This window comes from Python bivittatus, unplaced genomic scaffold, assembly GCF_059951505.1.
Source record: "Python bivittatus isolate LINGU-HERP-01145 unplaced genomic scaffold, Pbiv_v1 ctg000220_np1212, whole genome shotgun sequence".
In the NCBI taxonomy this organism is placed as follows: domain Eukaryota; kingdom Metazoa; phylum Chordata; class Lepidosauria; order Squamata; family Pythonidae; genus Python; species Python bivittatus.
This window is the reverse complement of record NW_028277048.1, coordinates 2,998,200-3,019,775: the sequence shown is the minus strand read 5'-3', so window position 1 is coordinate 3,019,775 and position 21,576 is coordinate 2,998,200. Positions and strand designations below refer to the sequence as shown.

The 21,576-nt window shown below is 43.0% G+C and overlaps 1 protein-coding gene across 1 annotated transcript in view; it reads left to right on the top strand.

The window, feature by feature from the left end:
* The first annotated feature begins 1,013 nt into the window (after positions 1-1,013).
* LOC103058386 (tetratricopeptide repeat protein 39A-like) overlaps positions 1,014-21,576 on the top strand; it is a 34,316-nt gene continuing 13,753 nt past the window's right edge. The window contains exons 1-7 of the mRNA XM_007432105.3: positions 1,014-1,200; positions 8,977-9,072; positions 11,028-11,159; positions 11,598-11,665; positions 15,469-15,536; positions 16,405-16,469; positions 18,982-19,081. Coding sequence (XP_007432167.1) covers positions 1,169-1,200; positions 8,977-9,072; positions 11,028-11,159; positions 11,598-11,665; positions 15,469-15,536; positions 16,405-16,469; positions 18,982-19,081 — 561 coding nt within the window. The 5' untranslated portion in view covers positions 1,014-1,168. The remainder of the gene's footprint in view (positions 1,201-8,976; positions 9,073-11,027; positions 11,160-11,597; positions 11,666-15,468; positions 15,537-16,404; positions 16,470-18,981; positions 19,082-21,576) is intronic.

Below are 21,576 nucleotides of genomic sequence, written 5' to 3'. Positions count from 1 at the left end.
AGAGTGCAGATTATATGACCTGTCTACACCCTCTAAGTTAGCCTGCAACCCTAGGATGTGGTGGAAGATATTATCCCCCACCGCTGTTAGAATAAGCCAAGTTAAGGGAAAATATCTTAACCATTCTAGGTTTTAGGCAGCAAAATGGCTTAAAATAACTCTGCCTGGATAATTTTACAATATACATAGCTTTAGTTGAGTAAACTATCACCCAAAGGCTTTAAATTATGTCAGAGTACCCAGGTTCAATTATTGAATTGCATGTGAAAGGATGACTCAGATCTCATTGCTCTAGAGTTGAGGAACAGATGGTGTCTTTGTCTCTGAGTTGGTCCAAGTTGGTAAGATAGTTAATATGGTGAAGCACTGTGTACAGCATAAAATCCTTGATTTGAATCTTAGTTCTACTGTAAGCTTCTACCATATTACAGGTAGTCCTTGTCTAGTGACTGCCTCATTTAGTGACTGCTTGCAGTTATGACAGTGATGAAAAAGTAACTTTGTGACCAATCCTCACATTTAAGACCTCCGCAGGTCTGTAAAGCAAAGGGAAGCTGAAGTAAGATCATAAGTACAGTTGCAGTTTCATTTAGCAAGCAACCAAGTTGCTGTCCCAATTGTGATTGTTAAATGAGGACTACCTGTAGCCTTTCAGTCTTAGCCTTGCCACATGCATCTTGTACATAATAGCGGTGACCTGCCTTATACAGTAGAGTTGCTGTAAGAGCTGCAAGTGCTTCAGATCCCCTCCTTATCTTAAGAGGTGATGGGATCAAGATAGACCTGCTCCTTTTGCTTGAATAGCCAGAGGGCAAGCAAAACCTTTCCTAAAGAGAGATGGTTTTAAGAGCCCTCGTCAGGAAAAATAAGACAGAACGTAGCAATTGCTGGGGAAGAGGAAGACGGGGAGAGCGAGAGCGATTGTGTGGCGCTGTTGGCTTCCACTCTCCTCCAAACTTGAAAGGAAACTCCGGGAAGGGATCGTGATGGGGCGAGAGAGAAGACGGTGGCAGAGCAGCCGTGTCACCTACGCAGCGCGGTTCAGGTAGGGGCAGCAAGGCACCTGCGGGGCGGAGTCTACCCGGGCCGGACCGGCCGTTTCGCCTGCGTGTCGTCTCACAGGCTTCAGGCTCCGGAGCGGCAGCCACGATCGCTCGCGCCCTCCAGCATGGCTCTGGAAAGCGGCCACAGGAGGACGAGGTAAGGCGGCGAGTGAAGCAGCGAGCAGCTGGCCTGCAGCCGCGGGTGCGGAACAGCCGCCGGCTCCGTCTCTTCTCCTTCCGTCCCCCAATCCCCCTTCTTCTTCCTGGCGAGGGGAGCGTTTTGCTTCGCCCGCTTCAGGTATCCGCAATGCAGAGTCACTCCCTGGCAGGCGTGCGGGCGGGCGGTGAGAGGCGCGAACCCGCAGAAAGCGTTCCCCGCGCCGAAGGCACGAAAACGGCTCTAGGCGGGCGAGGACGGAGGGGGCGAGGCGCGGATTTCCGGGTCCCTCCCGCGGAGCCAGGCCCGTCTTCCGAAGAGACATTGGGCAGCCTGAGCCGGGGGAGCACCCCGCCCTCTCTCCCTCAAGCGGGAGACCCCCGAGCCCCCCGCCAGGCTGCGACTAGCCCCGGAGGCGGAGGCGCCCGCAAGTGCTGCTCCTCTTCCCTGCCAGCGAATGGTCTTCAGAGCAGAAACGCAGCCATGTTCCCCGTGAGGGAACGAAAAGTCTGACAGCCATGGGGAGGGAATGGTTTTATTAAGCCGGCTAGAAAGTTTCCAAAATGGGCGCTGCCCCTTTGGGCGGATTCCTAACAGCTGGTATAGCTGACTAGGTGTAGGATCCCTTCCCTCCGGGGATGGCAGGTTTGGGGCGGGGCAAGATCGGTGCGGGAGATGGCTGGGAGAGATGCAGGGATCCCTGGGAGGGGACGCCGAGGGAAAATGAGCGCTCTTCGGGGGCCGTCCGGGAAGCCCGCTTGCTGGCCCCGTCCCCATCCCCATCCCCATCCCCATCCCCATCCCCATCCCCATCCCCATCCGACTGTGTAGGCATTTCAGCTCATTTTCCCTCCCCTCCCAGGGCTGCATGGTGGGAACTGGGGTGGAAATCTAACCAATCCAGGCAACTGAAGTTTGAGCAGTTAGATAAATACAGTACACTACTGAGCTTATTTTAAACTTCTTTTCTCGAACCCAAGTGAAATCTGCTTCAGCTACATTTATGTTCCAGGGGAGTTTGCAAGTAATTATTTACCTACAAGCTTTCCATTCTGAAAAAGCGATCATATAATCGCAGTTGAATGTCTGCTCATATCTGCATCCTTAATAGAGGTTCAATATAAACAGCAAATGCCTGGAACTGAAAATTTAGTTGCTGAAGTCTAGAATTCGAAGTTGAACTTTAAAGCACTGTATTTTGTTATTTCCTTCCATTTGTCCATCCAATAACAATTTGAGAGGCAGTTGGGTTAAAGGAGAGTGATTGGCCCCCAGTCTCTGAGGGAAGTTCAGTAGCTCTGGGTGGACTTGAACCTAAGTCTCTTCAGTCCTTGTCCAACACTTTATCCACTCTGCTACATTGGCATCATCATAGTAGAAAGTGTAGGAAGCAGGCCCGTTTTCGCTGCTTGTGAGGGACACAGGTATTGTGGTCATCACTCAGTCTGATCCAGAACAGCCGTTCTTAAGCAGAGTCCATCAGAGACCTGTGTAGATCAGCATCATAGTTCTCATAATGGCCACCTGGATGTCCCAGGGAAGTTCACAAGTCGACTGTGCCAATGCAGGGCTGTAAGTAGAACTCTCAGGGCAAAACTCTCAGATGGGTTCCCACCCCAATTTTAGTAGCTTTACAATAGAATGCAAAAATTAACCTGCTGAAAAATGCAATACTGGGGGAAACAAGGTACCACCCAAGTTTGGAGTGAGTCTCTCTCTTCTGCAGCTATGGCAATGAAAAAGATGAAGGTACTCTTGGTGCTCAGCCTCTGAACAGGGAAGTGATTGGCATTAGTCAAGAAGTCCACTGAATCAATGCTGATTAGGTGGCCTTATGACACTACTACTACTACTACTACTACTACTACTACCTGTTGTTACTGAGTTAATCTGGACAAAGAGTTGATCACAGAGATACGGCACCGGGGCATGGTTTGGTTCAGGAGATGGCTATGGTGGCTAGCAATCCACTAATTTTGCAGAATGGGGTTCCCCCTCCCTCAAATTAAAGCAAAGCAAACCAAGTAAATAGAAAAAGTTAGAGAATTTCCTTATAGGAAATATCAATTAACCCTTGTAAGAAAGCCTAAGTATCTCCAATTCTTTATGACTATAATTCCTACAATATTTGCTGGGGATCAGAGAAATTAAAATCCTATTTTTTAAAACTACTATCTTGCATATCCCTTTGTTGACCCATTTGCTGCTGCTGCCTAGTTAGGGTTATATGCCATTTTTCCTCCAGGAGCTCAAATCAGCATACACAGCTCTTTTTCTTCTCCAATCGTTTCTCACAACTACCTGCCTCAAATCTTATTGATTCGACAGTCATTTGAATCTAACAAATAATAATAACTCCTCTGTGAAGTAGGTTGGACTGAGAGAGAGTGATTGAACAAAAGTTCACCCTGTCAGCTTCCATAGGTGAGAATGGATTTGAACCAGAATCTCCCAGGTTCACAGACCACAGTGGTATAGCATGAACTTTTTTTTTTTTACAGAGAAATTTTTACAGTTTTCAAACTGAATTTTGAAATACTGCGGCTTGAATGTCGAATGTCGAAATTATTATTTTTATCTCAAAATGGAAGCTTAAAATAGGAGCTTAGTTTATAAGATTGACCATAGTTATGCATCGTGTACTTGGTTAATCAAGGTATAAATTATACATCTAAACACTTCTACTTGCTACCTAATACCCACATAAAAATATTTCTAATGAAAGTGGAAAGGCATTCAAACCTGTTGGTGAAAATGAATTCAGAATAGGACATGTTTAAAGGGGCAGGGAGATAAAATATTGTACAATACTGGGTGGTTGCACAGAAGACCTCCTGAAAGAACCGCATTACACCCTGTGTATGAGCTGAAGCATGACCTGGCTTTTTGTATATTGCATTTGCTGGCTGCTGGGATGGCTGACCACCTCCTAGTGGGAGGATTACTATATCTGAGCTGCAGAAATTGATATGCCTACTAGATGGCATCAGAGAGGGCTTTCTGTGTCTCTTTGCTTCCATCTAGTGATCATCTGGATTTTTGATGCCCAGGTACAGTTGCCTGCCTGCCTGCCTGCCTACATAACACAGTGTCAGTGGTAGTTCTGTTTGTTCCTGGTGTTTGCTCCCACTGTTTACCAGTATTTGATGAACCACCTCACTCATTGATTGAGTTGGTACACTCTCAGTTTAGAGCTGCTATTGTTTAGAAACACACTAAGTTGTCTATATTCTTCTGTGTCTCTCATGAGTAGGCACACTACTCATGAAGCACAGATGATGGATAACTACCTCTTATTTTAGTGCCAGCATTTTTCTTGTATAAGCCAGATTGATATTGATACAGAGCTGCAGTTACTACATTGCAGAATAAGTCCCACGACTGAGACAAATTTGAGTCAAGGATGTGGGACTGTCATTGATTGGTTATTGATCATCATAGGTCCTAATATTAGATAGTACTTAACATGACACTCATGAGAAACTGCAAAGTACATTACAACAATATTAGTTATTACAGCTGGTAGTGTGACTGATAGGACCTTTCTTAAGCTCTCAGATTTGTTACCTAAGAGCAGGGCTATTTTAGAATCCTTTGAAATATTGAGGAAGTGAAATTTTTACATTGTGGAATTCATTGGATTTCTTTAATGGGAAGATCTATTTTTTTTAATGGGGAGATATTTGCCTTAAATCATAAAATCACAGAATGTGAGGTTTGGAGGAAAACATGACCATCTAATGGAACCAACCACTTGGAGAGCTCAGGAGAAGTAGAGGCGACCTCCCCCCACCTTGTGAAGCTATCTCTGGGTGCATGGGTCCCATCGGCTCTGCTTCCCACTGCTGACTTGCCCTGCCATTTAACTGATCAGAAACTTCTTGTGGTCTAATTTACAGCTTACCCCAGTTTTCTCTTGTCCAGGCAAAACATGGATAGTGCCTCCAACCATCCCTTGTAAGTTTATCTTCCAAGTCCCTTACCATCTTGAGTGTGGTCCTCTGGATATATTCTACTTTGTCAACGTCCTTCTTAAAATATGGTGCTTAGAACTAGATGTAATATTCTAGCTATGGTCTAGACGACCAATGCGGATAGAGAGGAATAATAACTTCCTGATGTTATACTTCTGTTGATGCTACCTAGATTGCATTTGCTATTTTTACAGCTGTATCACACTGTTGATTCATGTTCGCCCTGTGATCCATCAAGACACCCAGATCCTTTTCATATATACAGCTGCCAGGATCATCTCCCCCATCCTAAAATTATGCCTTAAGATTTTCCTACTCAAATTCAGAATGTTGAATTTGTTCCTGTTGAAATTCATGTTGATGATTTCTGTCATCTATCAAGATCCCCCTGAATCTTGATATTGCCCTCCAAGGTGTTTGCTATTGCCCCATCTTTCTTTTGTCCACAAATTTGATAATCATATTTTCTATTAACTTATCCAAATCCTTTATAAATATGTTGAACAGCATAGGGATTAGAATGGGTCCCTGAAATATGGCTTCAATAGGTCGTTTCAGCTTGATGCAGATCCATTCATGTACATCGCTGGGTATGATTATTTACTTGGTTCTGTATCTAAAGGTAACATTTTCCAGTCCACTGTTTGCCATCTTCTGTATTGGGGTCTCATAGAAGACTTTGTCAAATATTTTGCTGAAATGAAGGTCCATTATGCCCACTGCATCCTAGTGGTAAACCAAACTCTGTCAGAAAGAAACCAAACAGGAAATATGTTGGTTTGGCATGGTTTATTCTTGACAAACCCATGGCTCCCACCAAGTAATACATTCTTCTCCAAATGCTCAGTAATCAGATGCTTTATCAGATCTATTTCAGAGTTTTGTCTGGTAATTGACATCAAGCTGACCAGTCTAGATCTTCTCCCCCACCCCGCTTTTAAAGATTTCCCATTCTCCAATCTGCTGGCAATAGGTCCATCCTCTGTGGTTTCTCAAACATCATAGAAAGGTGCTCCAAGATGATATCCAGAAACCTCTTCAAGATTTCAGATGTAATTGGTTTGGTGCTGGAGACTTAGGGCTCATCTATGTGTCCTTTTCGACCCAGTGTGAAGACACCCCACTCATCCCATTCCTGCAAAGGCAACTTCCCTTCATAGTTTCTTGCTGTGCTGCAAAAGTGGTGTTTTTCCAATTGTACCACCACAAGCTGTGTTGATGAGTTAATCTGCAGCCAATTGTTCTAAGGTAAATTTAAAGTTGGAGGCCTGCCCTGTTTCTACTAGCCACTTGAGGCATGCCCCATCCTTGTCCACTGGTATTTAGGGCCATTTGCCCTTTGGCGATGGGAGAGTCTTCCTCTATGGCAAAAGCCATCTCTCATGCTGCTCTGGCAACCTTTGGTGGCAGAAGAGGTGGAAGGAGAAGGAGAGGAAGCAGGTGTTTGAATATCAGTTCTTCTGGCATCCAAAAGTCCTGCTTTCCCCTATGGAAAGTCCACTGTACCACAGGAGTGTCACCTACAGAGGTACTTCCCTGAGATACAGCTAGCTATCACCATTCTATGGCTTATGCTGCGGAGCCTAAACTGTGGGGCACTTTTTATACAAGTGTCCAATACTGAACCAGTAGACCACTAGAGATATATGACCTTGATATTTGTCAGACATGGACCGCTGGCAAGTGTGAAGAACAGCCTTCAATGGTTGTTTTGAGACGTGTCATCTGCATGCTGCTGCTGTGTACCCAGGTGACATGTCCTGTGGTCTTGGACACATGCAGCTGCTTCCCCGGGAAGCTGCTGGCTCTACAGGGCTCTTCTGCCTGCACCCATGGGCAGCTTTCCTGCAGGAATGTTGCTTCCACCCTGCTTGGGTGGTAGGAGCAGTGGGGGAAGAGAAGGATGGGGAGAGGGTCTTTGGGGGATAAGTTCCCCTGGCACTCAAAAGACCTACTTCTCCCATGGAATGGCAGCTGAAGAGCTATTTTCCCAGTTTCCCTTCCCACAGAAGAACAACTGCTTCGCTGCCATTTCTCCAACGCTCAGATTTCTGCCAGTAATTGGCACCAAAGGAGGCATTTTCTACCTTGCCTTGTTCCCTTCCCACTTCTGCTGCCATCAGAACCTCTACTCTGCTTCACTGCTAAGGGCTAGAAATGCAGTCAGCTCTTCCTGCAACTGGCATCGTTTTTAGCCAGCTCCAACACTGAAAAGCAGCGCTTTAGCACTGCCATGCATAAGAGCACTTAAACATATTCTCGATAGCCAAATGTGCTATTTCTTTCCATATCTTGGGTTGCCCCCTGCCCCCGGTGTCAGTCGTTCTGCTTAGCTTCTTTTGAACACCATTCCTCTTTGGGGAGAAGACCAAAGCAAAGGTGGTACTGTCTAGCCCTTTGGGGGGTTTTCCCCTTCTTCTTTTACTCTCAGCAGAGCCAAAAACACCTTTTTACTCCCTTCAATCCAATGGAATGTTGGAAGAAATTAAGCAAAGGGTCTGGGGGCTCCGTCCCCCATCAGCAGAATAACTCTCTAAAAACTGAACAGGACAGGACCAAATACGGTATGGTGAGAGAAGCTGACAAAAGAAAGATCAGGTTCAGAAATGGACTAGATCCAGCTTGGGGCTGCAGGGAAAAATTTTCCAGGAAAAAGTCCCCCAGTGCATCTCTGGGGGAGAGGCCACAACAGCGCCAGCTCATACTGGCAACTCCTCCATTCTAAGCTGCTCTTCCTCCTAGTCACCTGACCCCACAATAGAGCATATGCAACCTACCCTATGCTCCCCAGTGCACACATATATGTACACAGACACAACATGAGGGGAAAGCAAACACACACATGCACACATACACATACACATACCTTGTTGCTTTTTGCTTCCTTTGCCAGTTTACATTCCATTAGCCCTTATGACTTTCTACAGATATTGGCTACTTGCTGGTGCACCTTGTTGATAATTATAACTATCTCCCATTTCCTACTCATGGCTCTTTTTAATTTTTAGCTCAGTCAAAATTGCATCCACAGTGGTTTCCTAAGTGTCCCTCCCCCCAGTTCTTAAAATTAAAATGGTGTGTGATTGTACTTCTAGCATCTTCAATTCAATTCCTGACATGTTTAGCTAAATTTGGAGAATATACCTGTCTAGAATCCTGAAGAGATACAATGGGTTAGTGCAGAATACACTAAACTAGAGAAATGATCAAGTATTGCCAGTTGGAGAGTTTGCTGAAAGGCCAGTCCTGTTTGAGCAAGGTGGGGTGACTATGCTGGCAAAGCCTGTGTTTGCTTAGTGTTGTCAGACGTAAGAATTCTGTGTTTGGGAGAACACCTGAGCCGAGCAAGTGTGACAAGTAGCCAACCGCTTCCTTCGACAATCCCAAATGAAAGGCTTTTCCTTGTCCCCATAGGAGGGAGGGAGTTTCTCTTACAGTTTTAGAAAGGATGCAGGGCAAACATTTATACTTCCTTTGATCAGTCATTGAGCACGTCACTGCTTTCCTATCTATGCCTTCTACAGCTAATGTAAGAGTAATTAAATGAGGATATTATTTGTTTCTCTTAAAACATAAATAAAAACTTTAATGGTAGGAAGCTATTCAGGGGTGGGGGGTAGAATTTCTGATGTGGCTAGAGTTAAATGCTGCCATTTGCCCTTAAAACACTCCTAGAACTACTTTTCCCATAGGGGCAAATCAATGCCTCCTTTGATGGCTGCTCACTTAGACCATGTTTTCCAGTAATAGCCAAACCTTAGAAGAACATCTGTGATAACTAGCTCTCTTTTCTTACCCACAGCACTTCCCTGGAGACTGCCCTAGCTGAGTGCACAGAGGCGCTGAACTGTTTCCTGCATAACCAGTTCAGTGAGAGCTTGGAAATGCTGCAGCCCAGGTAAATTGAAAGTGCCCAAGCTGAATCATCTTATACACAGGACAAGTGTTTATTACCTCCCCCCACCCACTGACTATTACCAGGGTCCCTGACTGTTCTCTTGAATTAAATCCTCCTCCAGCACTTTCCAACTAGGGAACCCCAATTACAGTGTTCATGGCTATGCAGATGAAGCCCATTTGTGGGATGCAATGGAAGGAGAGTTGTGTCTCAGGCACTGGACTTAAGTAAGCTCAAACGGGGAGGAATTTGCTTGGTTTACTTGATTCATTTTTCTTTGTGAGTCTGAAACAAGGCAAGCTGTGTTCTTCTAGCTTCTCCAGAAAAGTCAATGCTGGGTGCTCTATAATGCTCCTATCCAGCAGCTGTCTAGATCTCCAGTGAGGGATTCAGCTCATAAGTATTTCATGTAGCTTGCGGGGAAGACAGCAGGATATATGCTGCAATATTCTAAAAATATATTGCAGCTGGAAGTTGGTGTTTTAGATTTATTGCAGGGAGGCCAGGCTTATGCTGATAGGTTGGGTGGCAAAATACAGAACTAAATGTTACTGAAGTCACATAGCTGTCACTAGTAACAGCAGCTCCTTGGTGGGTGATCTGCAGGACCCCTGCTGTATTTCTTTGCCTGCTACTTGCAAGGATGGAGAAAGTTATATATCCTGTATGGGGAAAAGGAGGAAGAGGCACTTGTTGAGCAATAGTCAGTGGCTCCCACAAGGTCTTATTCAAGCCCAAAGCATGTAAAGATTGTGCAGTGTTGAGTGATGCAGTTTAGGAAGACAGCATTTATGACCCCTACAATTTAAAATAAAGATAGGGAAATCAATGGGGAAACTGTTTTACTGCAGTTTTCATTTTATGAAGTGAAACATTTAGGAAAAGCATGCATTCTTACTGTTACAAATTCTGAAAGGATTGTTAAATTTATGTATTTCACAGGGTCCTTAGACGGTAAAATGAATACAATGGCCATACCATGTAACTTTAATTCTTAGGATGACTCACTTTTAAAAAATACATTTTGTTAAAATTGAGGAATAGTATTTTTTGTACTCTGTTTTAATAAATGTACCTTATTTTTGTCTAACCTGCTTTGAGCTTAGAAAAAGTAACATACATACAAATGCCTTAAATAGTATGCACATTAAGAATTTGATTTTTCCCTCCCATTCCAGTTTAAATCCATGTTACAAAACTGATGCACATCAAATCCGAAGCCACCCTTGTGAGCAGTAACTCTTCCCCCATTGTTAGCAAAAGCTCACTGCAAGGCTGCATTCACTTAATGTATGCTAAACCCTAAGCCCAGGTTACATCAGACAAATATGGGTTAGCCTGTTAACCCACTATATTAACAGACCATGGCTGGATCCCCCAAAATACAATAAACCACAGATAAACCAACCATGCAAGTGCAGCAAGAGGGTAGCAATCGCAAAAGCGTCCGGGTGGGTGGCAGGGAGGAGAGGGAGAGTGGGAAAAAAGTTAGAGGAAATAGTTGAAATCCACCCACAATTCAAATATGACTTTTGCTGGGTCCCTTTACTAGACTAAAAAGCCATATCTGTAGATTTCAGTGCTAGTTTTAATAAAACTACATTGATTTGATTCCCAGGGCATAGGCTGAACTTAACAGGTTCAGCTTTGGACTTTGTAGGGTTCAACTGAAGATTTATAGTTTGGCTGAACATTCCCAAACTTTTAAATGTTAATCTTCCTCCTTTTTTAATGCCTTGTATACAACAATTCCTTTTATCTGTTGTAGAACTGGGGATTGCTCCTTCAGTGGATATGGATAGAATTCACGTGGGAAAAGCTAATAATTATTAACAAAGTCTGAGAAACTGGACAAAACAATGCATTCTGCCCTATTGTTTCCTTAATGAATAAGTCACTATATTGCCTTGAACCATATGTATCTTTTGTCTTTCATTGTTGATCCCTTTTGGCAGGACTGGAGAGAGCATGTACCATGCCTTAATTTATGCCACCATCCTAGAGATGCAAGCCATGATGACCTTTGAACATGAGGATATTGTCCATGCAGGGCACACCATGAAAGAAGCCCAGGAGATCTGTCAGAGGTGTGAACTAGCATTGGAATGGGGGGGTGGGGAGAGATTTGTTTCTGCAGCCATGATCTGTGACCACTGCAGAGGGGATGACAGGTTGTTCAGCTTGTGAATGTTGCTTCTAAATAACCAGTATTTTCCCCAAAGTCTGACCTGATTGCCTCATTAATTGGTGGGTATTTAATTCTTCCTTGACCAAGGTATGGGATCTGAGATTTTAAGTGCTTATTCCCTTCTCAATTTAAAAATGGGATGAACATGTGGGTGCAAAAGGACAAATAGTTGTGGGGTGAATATAAACCCAGAGAAGTAGTAGAGGGTTGCTCAAAGTTGCTGCTCGTGCATTATGCTTGAGGGCTTCTGGTGGGGAGTGATCTGCTGGGGGTGGGGGTTGGAGAAGGAGGAAGATGAAGAATCTAGTAATTCAACTGCTTTTGGTTCCCCTGATAGATTTCGGAGGAGAACCACTGTGACTGGTACCTTCTCTAGTCGGCAAGGTGGAGATGCTTGTACAGAAGGTGAGAAGAGTTAAAATTCAAAGTGCTGAGAGCCAAGACAATATTTTATTTGTCTTAATGTGGGCAGAGGCTGGAAGACAGGAGGGAGTAGATATAAACTCTAAAGTTGATCAAATCCACTCAGGTCTTGATTCCAGATGGGCAGGATCAAGGGTAGTGACTGGTGCTCTGTCTTGCTGTGTTACCTGGGATTCTTTTTGGCCTGTGTCCTCCAAGGAAATGGATAGGATACTCTCTAAGGTATCCTCTGCCACCTGTGGGCTGGAGGCTTGTCTTTCTTGGTTCCTTTAGGTAGCTGATGGAGGACAGATGGTTTCCTGGATGTGGGAGAATGTCAACATCTCATTGCAAGAGTGGATATTGCTGATGGTCTTAAGAGGAAGTAGTCCACCCCCTCCGTAAAAGGCTATCCCTGGATCTGGTGTTTTAAATAACTATCATCTGGTTCCAATCATCCCTTTTTAGGGAAGGTTGTTGGGATAATGGTGGGGGATGAAGCACGAATACCCTAGAAAAAGTGATTTATCTGGATCCTCTGCAGTCTGGGCCTGGGACAGACAAGGCATTGGTTGTACTAATGGATGGCCTTTGTCAGGACTTTGATGGGGGAAGTACACTCTTCCTAGTCCATTTAGATCTCTCAGCAGATTTTAGTACAATGACCGTGGTTTCCTTCTGTACCAGTTGTGGGGCTGGGGATTAGAGGAGGCACTGTCTTTCAGCAGTTCTGCTTTTTTCTCATTGGAAAGTTTCTTTTGGGGGGAACTAGGGAGGAGAGACTCCTTCTGTGTGGGGTGCTACAGAGGTCAGTCCTCTCCTCCCTACTATTTAACATGTACATGAAACTACTGGGAGAGGGCATTTAATGATTCAGGGTTCAATATCAGCAGTATGCTAATGATGTACAGCTTTACAGATAGTCCTCAGCTTACGTCCATTAATTCAGCGATGGTTCAAAGTTACGTCAGTGCTGAAAAAATGGACTTATGACAGGTCCTTGAAGTTCTGGCCATTGCAGTGTCCCTATAGTCACATGATCATGATCCAGGTGCTTGGGTGCCCAGCTCACAATTATGATGTAGTAGTGAACCACGTCACGGGATTGTCATTTTGATGTTCTCTGCTGGCTTCCCACAAGCAAAGTCAATGGGCAACCTTGCAGGGAAGGTTGCAAGTAACCCCAGTAAGTTGCTCCTGCAGCTTTTCTCCCAAGGAGCCCACTATGGAGTCCTCCTGAAGAGCCTGCTATGGATCTCGTGCTCTGTAGCACCCCCTGCCCTCCCACCCTCTGTAGTGTGTGCCTGCCCGCAGCACCCCCCCACCTTCACATAGTCTCCGCTGGCCTGCTTGAGGCCTCTTCCAGACTGCCTGCGGCCTCTGCCAACCTGCCTATGGCATCCCCACCCCCACGTCCACTGTGGCACCTGTGGACCCCCACCACGCCTTACCTGGGACTCCCGCCTCTTCCTGCTTAACAACCCACATGTCCTGGGGTTACAACAGCAATTGGAATTGCCAGGATTGCCATCACTAAAATGATGTGGTCATGTGATGTTGTGCTTTACGACCACATCACTAAGTGATGGCAATCCCGGTCTCAATTGCCGTCGAAATCAAGCTCTACCTGTATATTGTTACCTTGGGCCTAGCTGGTGATGAAGTTTTCCTGGTGCCTGGAGGTTGTGATGAAGAAAACAGGCTAAAATGGAATCCTAGCAAGATAGAGTTACTATTCGTGCATTGAGACTCTTTGATTGTGCCAGTGTGTCTCTTGAGGGGGAAGTATTACCCTTGAAGAAGCAGGTGCACAACTTGGAAATCTTCCTGGACTCGTGTTCTTGCTAGAACAGTAGGTGGGAGCCATAGCCCAGGTGGTCTTTGCCCAGCTTTGGTTGGTGCATCAGAGAGGATCTTGCCATAGTGACTCATACTTTTGTTACCTCCTGCCTGGACTACCACAGTGTTCTCTCAGAAGCTTCAGTTGGTCCAAAGTGCAATGACCTATATGTTAGCCAGCATTTGATGTGGGAGCACATTACAGGTAGTCCTCACTTACCAACCACAATTGGCACTGGCAACTCTGTTGCTAAGTGCTGTGGTAACTAAGTGAAAAATCACACGACCATGCCAGACTAACTTCTGCTTCCATTGTTAAGTGAATCACCACAGTTGTTAAGTGAGACATCACATGACCGCAACTTGTGATTTCACTTCCACATCCTCTATTAATTCTGCTTGTTGGAAGCTGGTTGTGAAGCTCGCAAATGGTGATCACGTGACCATGGGACGCTGCAATGGTCGTAAATATGTGTTGGTTGCAAAGCACTCTAACAGCGATCACGTGACCATGGGATACTATGACAGCTGTAAATGTGAGGATTGGTTGCAAAGCTGTTTTTTTCCAACTGTCATAACTTTGAACGGTCACTAAATAAAGCAGTTGGTAAGTGAGGACTACTTGTACACCTGTGCTACAGTCCACTAAGGTTTCTGGATACAATTTAAATTGCTGGTTTTACCATCAAGTTACCTTGGTGGGCACCATTTGAATCTACTGTTTAAGTTAAAAAATCATAGTTATCCAGGTTCCCTAGCCCCAATAATTAAAGTATATAAAGCTCTTATACGGAGCAGAAGTTTGGGGCTTAAATTCCACTTCATTATTAGAACACAGTCCCAGCACCTGAGAAGCATTTTGGGTGTAGATAAAAGGACTTCAGCTGCTGCAGTTAGAGCTGAACTGGGAATTTATACAATATATTCACTGCCTAAAATCAGAGCACATAACTATTGGTGTAAAATCAATGAAATGGAAAGTGACAGACTTTCAAAGTTGTGTTTGCTAGAACAGATAAAATCCCAATTACAGACCACCTGGATTATACAATTGACAAATTATGTAAGATGCTGTGGTCTTCCTGTCTCTTGTGCAACTGGAGAACAAGTCAAAAAGAGATCTGCTCAAAGAATCTCGGATATAGAAGCACAGAAAGATATAGCCACCATTAGTAAGGTTGGCAATTTGAAATGGTTGAGCCAATATAAACATACTTTTCAAACTGCCAACTATTTAAAGATACAAATGCCAAAACACCTTAGGGAAGTATTTACCCGAGCGAGGTTTGACCAGCTTGACACAATGGTTGGATATGGGAAGTTTCATCGTATTCCTTATAACGAACGCATTTGTATCTGTGCAGCGTCAGAGATAGAAGACTTAGCATATATATTATTTGACTGTAATTTGTATAAGAAGGAGAGAGATATGTATCTTGGACCACACATTAAACAAATAACATATTGGGAACCACATATTAAAACAACATATTTTATGTGTGGTCAGAATTTGAAAATAACATATAATACAGCTTGGTACTTGAGTAAAACAATACGGTTGAGATCTGTGTACGTGGGGTTGATTGGGGTAAATTGTAAGGGTGACATGGAAATATAATTTGTTCTCACACTTATTTGTACATTTAATCACTGTATTTTATTTTATTTTTATTTTATTTGTTTTTACACAGGGTTTTATTAATATTTTGTGTCTGAAATTTTGTATTTTGATATAGTCTAAGGGCTAATCAATAAACTTTGACTTTGACTTAATATCCTATCATAGATGCTTTCCTTTATTGGATGACGTCCTTATGTATCTTTCAGAAAGAGATTATGTTGTTTCCTTCTGGGGCAACTACTGTCAGTATGGCCTTTGGGTGAACGTGCACATGTAAAGGGTGAATGATAGAGACAATATTAGGAATACTGCATATTCTCCCTGAATCCATGTTTCCCTGTTACAGAGGAACTCCATGCTGAAGTGTGCTATGCAGAATGCTTGTTGCACCGGGCAGCCCTCACCTTCCTCCAGGTAAGGAGAACTCTTCTCCCTTCAGAGCTTAATAGCAAATTCTATTCCATTATTGCAGTAGTTCCCAGCTCTGAGATAGAATCCTATGACAGGGAGGTGCAAGAAACCTGGAAGACGGAATCCAAGAAATATGTTTCAGCACTTTTCTTCCTATAACAGAGCTTGTGAGCTGCAGTTAACCAAACATCTGTGCTAACTATGAAAATTGCAGGGAATGTGGAGGAAAAGCCCCTCTCGTTCCCTAACTGCTACTCTTTTCCAGTATCTTCCCATTTTTCTTCTAGTACTTGTAATTTCAGTATTGGAATAGTGCCCCTATTCACATGATGATTGTAGCTCAGGGGTGTCCGTGTGTGTGTGTGTGTTCATCAAAATCAGCAAGATGGTTAATGAAGCATCACAATGCAAGCCCCATGATGCATGCTCCTTTTGTGTGTGCATCAATGTCACCTGCGCGTTTAAAAGGAGTGGGGCTGCACCACAATGCTCCATGTGCCATCTTGCCATCTTTGACACCCTTACCCCCCCCCCCAGACGCAGCTGGTAGCCATGTACAAGCACTCTATTAGCTTGCTTGGTGGGGAAAATAGAACCTGAATGCAAAATGAGATACTGTTCTATGAAACCAGTCAGGCAAGAGGAGCAGATACAGAGGTTAGTTTTCCCCACATGTCTCGAGATAAATTTCTTCTGTTGAAAGCAATCTGGGGGATGAAGCCTCAACCCTTCAGGAGTCATCCTGCTGGTGGCCAAGTGTGATGAATGCCTTTGATGGACTGTCTTGTAACTAGAAGTGGCATGGTCTAGATACATCATACCAGGGAACGGAGTTATGTTTTACCCATGGAGACTTGTTGCTTCTTAACAGGATGAAAACATGGTGAATTTCATAAAAGGAGGAATCAAGGTGCGTAACAGCTACCTCATCTACAGGTGAGTTGGGAGGGCAGGTCTGGTAAAATGAAGGGGGATTTAGTCACAGGTAGGAATGAGAAGCAGCACTAGTGAGGAATATGAGACAAAGAGAAGCCAGCTCCATGAGCCAAGTTTTGGAGTGGGAAAGTCTTTGGTCCATTCAGCATAGGTAGATATATTCAGGTGGTGACAGAAGGCACAGGACTGCACCATTCCAGAACTCTGTAGGAGGAAGCATTGCAATATTTAAATGTTATCCCCCATTTAAACTCTGTAAATTGATGAGACATAGGACACAGCCACACAGCCACTTCCCATCCTAGAGCTGACAGGATATCATGCCTCCTTCAATCTTGGTGCCTCCACAGTGTACCTTTACTATGCATCCAGAAGGGATCCATGCCTTGCTGTTGTTCATAGAGTTTTAAGCTTTACAAGATTCCAAGGGCCAAAATTGGTGGTCCCTTACCTGAAATTCCAACCCTTCCAATGTCATCCCCCATGTGAAAAGCCTCTTCCATTTGGCATGTACAATGCCCTAGTTCCTCTGCATGCTGCAATTGTTTCCTTTGTTCTTTCATATCATATCATCTCCTGATTTTTTATAACTATGGATTGACTATGCAACCTTTCAACTACTAGGTGGCAGCAAAGAATTATATTGTTTACATAGTCATTCTTGGCTGTCCTCTGCTGGTTATCTGGGTGAATGTGACCATGATGCAACCTCTGGATGTCATGTTTTTGAGCAGCTGGAGTTTGAGAAAGAAGTTAGCTGTGGGAATCAATGGGGAAGCTGTAAAGTACCCTAATGAAATAAGATGAAGAGAGGAAATGAGGAGCCAGACTTCTCTGGGAGCATCAACCACTGGGAAGGAAATTTCCCATCAGATAGGCTGCAGAAGTACAAGAGTTGAATCATTTCAATTACATGCCTTAAACCCAGAATGGGTTAGTCAATTTCAGTGCTTTGCTATCTCTGGATCCCCCAATGGACAATTGGACTTCTTGATCACTAGATGGCAGTGTTGTTTTTATATCTCTTAACTGTTCGCTGGACCATTTATTAGAAAAACAGGTCAACTGTACAGTGAACAACAAAGAAACAAGAACACTCAGCAACCCAAAGAACTTCGTTAATGTCAGGTGCTTGTGCTTGCATGTTGACTGAATCAACAGGGGAGAAGGCTATAGGCACCAGGGATCCAGTCCCCATCTTAGCTAAAAGGGGACTAAGGGGCAGATGAAGAGGTCAGGGACCAGACTGGAGGAGATGGTCCCACAGAAAACTGGCAGAACCAAGGGGAATCACAGAACTGCTGACATAAAGCATGACGCTTCAGCCACTCCTCAAGGCACATCAACATTCCTTATATTGTCCAATTTCTTGAGTCAGGATATTAAGAAAAACACCACTTTCCAAAGCATATCACCTTAAGCCACCCTCAGGCTGTCTCAAAGCTGCCAGCAGACACTGAGATGCAAACGGAGACGTGCAGATGCGTGCTTGGAATACCAAGAGGAGCCTGTTCTTGCACCAGGGAAAGGAGGTTGTGTGGATTTACTCAGTCCCTGCTAAAATTGTCAGAAGAGTACTTTTGATTTTTGAGAATTGCACATGAGTTTTCTTCCCAAAAATAATGACTGAAAAGTGAATTATGGTCTGTGACCGTAATAAAATATTGATTGATTGACTAGAAAGTGTATGCAACAGAGAGAAAAGAATAGTCACAGGCCCACATATTGTCAAATCAATACCTATGTATTTATTCCTGGTTTTCCTTTAGAGCTTGCTTTTCTTCTATTGAGTCCAAAATCACCCAATGAATTTCATGGAAGAGTGAGGATTTGAATGTCCCAATTTGTACTATTTAACTAAAATGTAGGGAATAGCAATGTGGCTTCTGCAGCACACTTGATGTCCAGAATGAGAAACTATATATAACTTTAAAATTAAAAATGGCCAAAATTTTAAGCAATCTCCTTTGGACATTTTCCCCAAATTATTCTTTATTGTTTTAATGCCTGCTTCCATGTGCAAAATATACAGTGGGTCACAGTGACTGAAAAGGGTTTTGGTCTTTAGACTCTAAAACGAACAGAGATACAGTAGTATAAAAGAATGTAAGCCACTATCATTTGCCAAATCCTCTGAGTCTATGGCATATATTTATTTTTCAACTTCCTGCAAACAGTGGAAAGTAATTAGGATTCATTTAAGTATTGAATGAATGAATGAATGAATGAATGAATGAATGAATGAATGAATGAATGAAAAGCTGGAATATCAATAGATATCAATACTATGGTGATCTATATAAGATAATCTTCCTAACAAGCATTATCCTTTTCTGGATTAGAGGTTTAAATTTGGACATTGGCATAGAGTCTTGGGGAAAGAATTGAATTCCCTGTATGACTGAAAGCCTAGAGTGAAAAAGGCCTATGAACTAGAATCCTTGAGCTTTGCTTTTTAGCTTCAGGCAGGTAAATTTGCAGTGGAATTCTCTAACCTGTTTTGTGTTTGCAGAGAGCTGAACACTTTCATCCAACCAAGTCACTTGCCTACAAGCTCTGTTCGCATCCATCTGGAGGGGGGCATTGCTCTTGGCATTGGTGCCTTCAACTTGGTGAGTTGAGTATGCTCCCACAACTTCTTAAGGGGCATAGAAAGTAATGTGTGTAGCAGAAACTGAATTCCAAGAGACAATCCATTCATTTCTTCAGAAGTAATCCACTTAGTTTTCACTTGAGCATGATGAGGCTCTTGTATAGTTGCAAATGTACTGGATGAGAAAGATATAGAAATAAATGGAGACAAGAGCAGTAATTGCAGGTATTAAGTAGGTACTATATTAAGATATTGCCAAGTACAATTGCTTGCAAGCTTTGAAAATCAGCAAGCTTAGAGCACCCCAGGTTATTTCCCCCATCCTCATTCCTGTGTCTGGGATAATTGGTTCTAATTTCTTTTTCACAGCAGGTCTTCATCTGTGCTATCATATTTCAGAGAGCTTTAGCCAACAGGACTGGCAGGAAGAAAAGGTCAAAGGACTGATATAACTCTCCTATGAGGAAAGGTTACATTGCATGGGGTGTTTTAACTGAGAAAAAGCAGGATGTGATAGAAGTTTATAAAATTATGCACTGTACAAAAAAGGTGGACACCATCAGGCTCACTATAAGAATTTGACAATAGTTCCTGACTTGACACTGGTGGATTACTCTCTTCAGCTCAAACTATAACATATGATATAGAATGGCTAGATAAGAATCTTTATAGTATTGTATGCTAGGATGTATCCATTTACTACAGTTGATTGGATTGCCCTTTTTTAACCTGAAGGTGCAGCCCGGTGTTATTGTAGTTTAATTCCTGCACTTCTTTTTCATTCTTTTCCCATGATTTAATCAACTTTTTGCCTTGTGCTTTTCAGTCTTGAAACTGTATAGCTGTTGGTAGTTGACATAACTGATCTCTCTGCTCTGAGAAAATCTGGCTCTCAGTTTAACTCCTAAAGATAGAAAAAAGGTCTTCTCCATCCCTTATAAAACTAAAACATAAATAAACAAACAAACCATGGATCATCCAATGATGCAGAATGGTACAAGATTAAAGGGTTATATTATCATAGCTAATCTGTGATACTTACTTCATCCAGTGTGGTAAAAGTCACAAAATTAGATGACTTTAAAAAGGGATTAGAGAGATTTGAGAAGAATAAGTTACCCCAGAACTAAAAGAGTTTCTTGAGTGATGGAAAATTGCACTTGGTGGATCTACACCATAAATACCTTCATTGGCCAGCCCCCACTCCATTGAGGCCCATTTCCAGCCCCCACCAATCAAAATCTTTTCTGATGGCATAAATATAGTGGCCATATGCTAAATGCATTCCTTGTCTTCTGTCTGTTTTAAAGGTTTGGGATGTGATATCAGAGATGAGTGGTGAAAAGGTATTAGAAATACCCTCTTTTTTTTCTATAAGCATAATATCTCTTCTTATCATGGTCACTCCCAAAAGATAGATATGATGAATTTGTATATAGAGAGAGCAGCTAGCCTACAGATACAAGAAGCAATGGCCTTTAGGACATAGATTGGTTGACCTAGAATAGTGTGGCACAGAAATTGTTTAGTTGGTCAGTAAATTACACATATTTAGTTTTCTCTTCTTATACGAAGAGAAAATTGTGCCCAGCAAGGAGCCATTCCAAGGATGAGGAAGAGATGTGTATCATGACCTTGTGCAACTGATATGAATTAAGTGATTTGCATGATTTGTACAAGGACATCATGAGGCCCATGATAGGATTCTGGCTTGTACTGGATGCACACCTATACCCATAGGCAACAAGAGTTCACTGTGAAGAGAAAGAGGAAGTTGAAGGAAGGAGAAGTAGAGGAATAATGCTGTAAGAAATGAAAAGCAGAAACAGGACCTGAGACAAGATTGGGGTGGTGCTATGATGGTGCTGGTGAAGCAACCTCACAGAACCTGGGATCAGGAAAAGGTTGACTTTAGAAGGGGAAGAGGAGTGTATGGAGCAGCTAAAAAGCAATCAGTGCCTGTGGAAAACAGGAAACAACAGGTAGTAAAGAAATAGAATTGAAGAAAGGAGGATTCAGAGAAAATGCAGATTGAGGCAAAAGGACATACAAACTACATTAAAAGAAGAGAATGAGAGAAAAGGGGTCAAGAGAGCATGGAATAGTTATGTCTGAAGCCTACCTTGTGGCTTTTGATATCACCACAGCATTTATTCAGGCATTAAAGTCTAAAATGCAGGGTAGATGGTTAATATTGGGAATGGAGTTGATATACTCATTTAAATGAACCACTTAATCAATTAAATAATTGGCAGCCAGGTCTGGGCCAGCTTAGTTATTAGTCTCTGTTTAGCTGAGTTGCATAAGATTTTAGCATTTTTACAGTATTTTGCAGTCAGTTCTTCTGATGAACTCTAGATTACAGCTTGACTACCTTGCCCAACAACTTGGACTTGTATGACCAGCCTAAGCTGGCTTACAGAGCTTATGATCATAGGAATGCAGCTTCTCAAGGATGTGCTCAAGCGAGGAAATAATAATAATAAAAAAAGAATTTTATTAAATTTCAGTAAG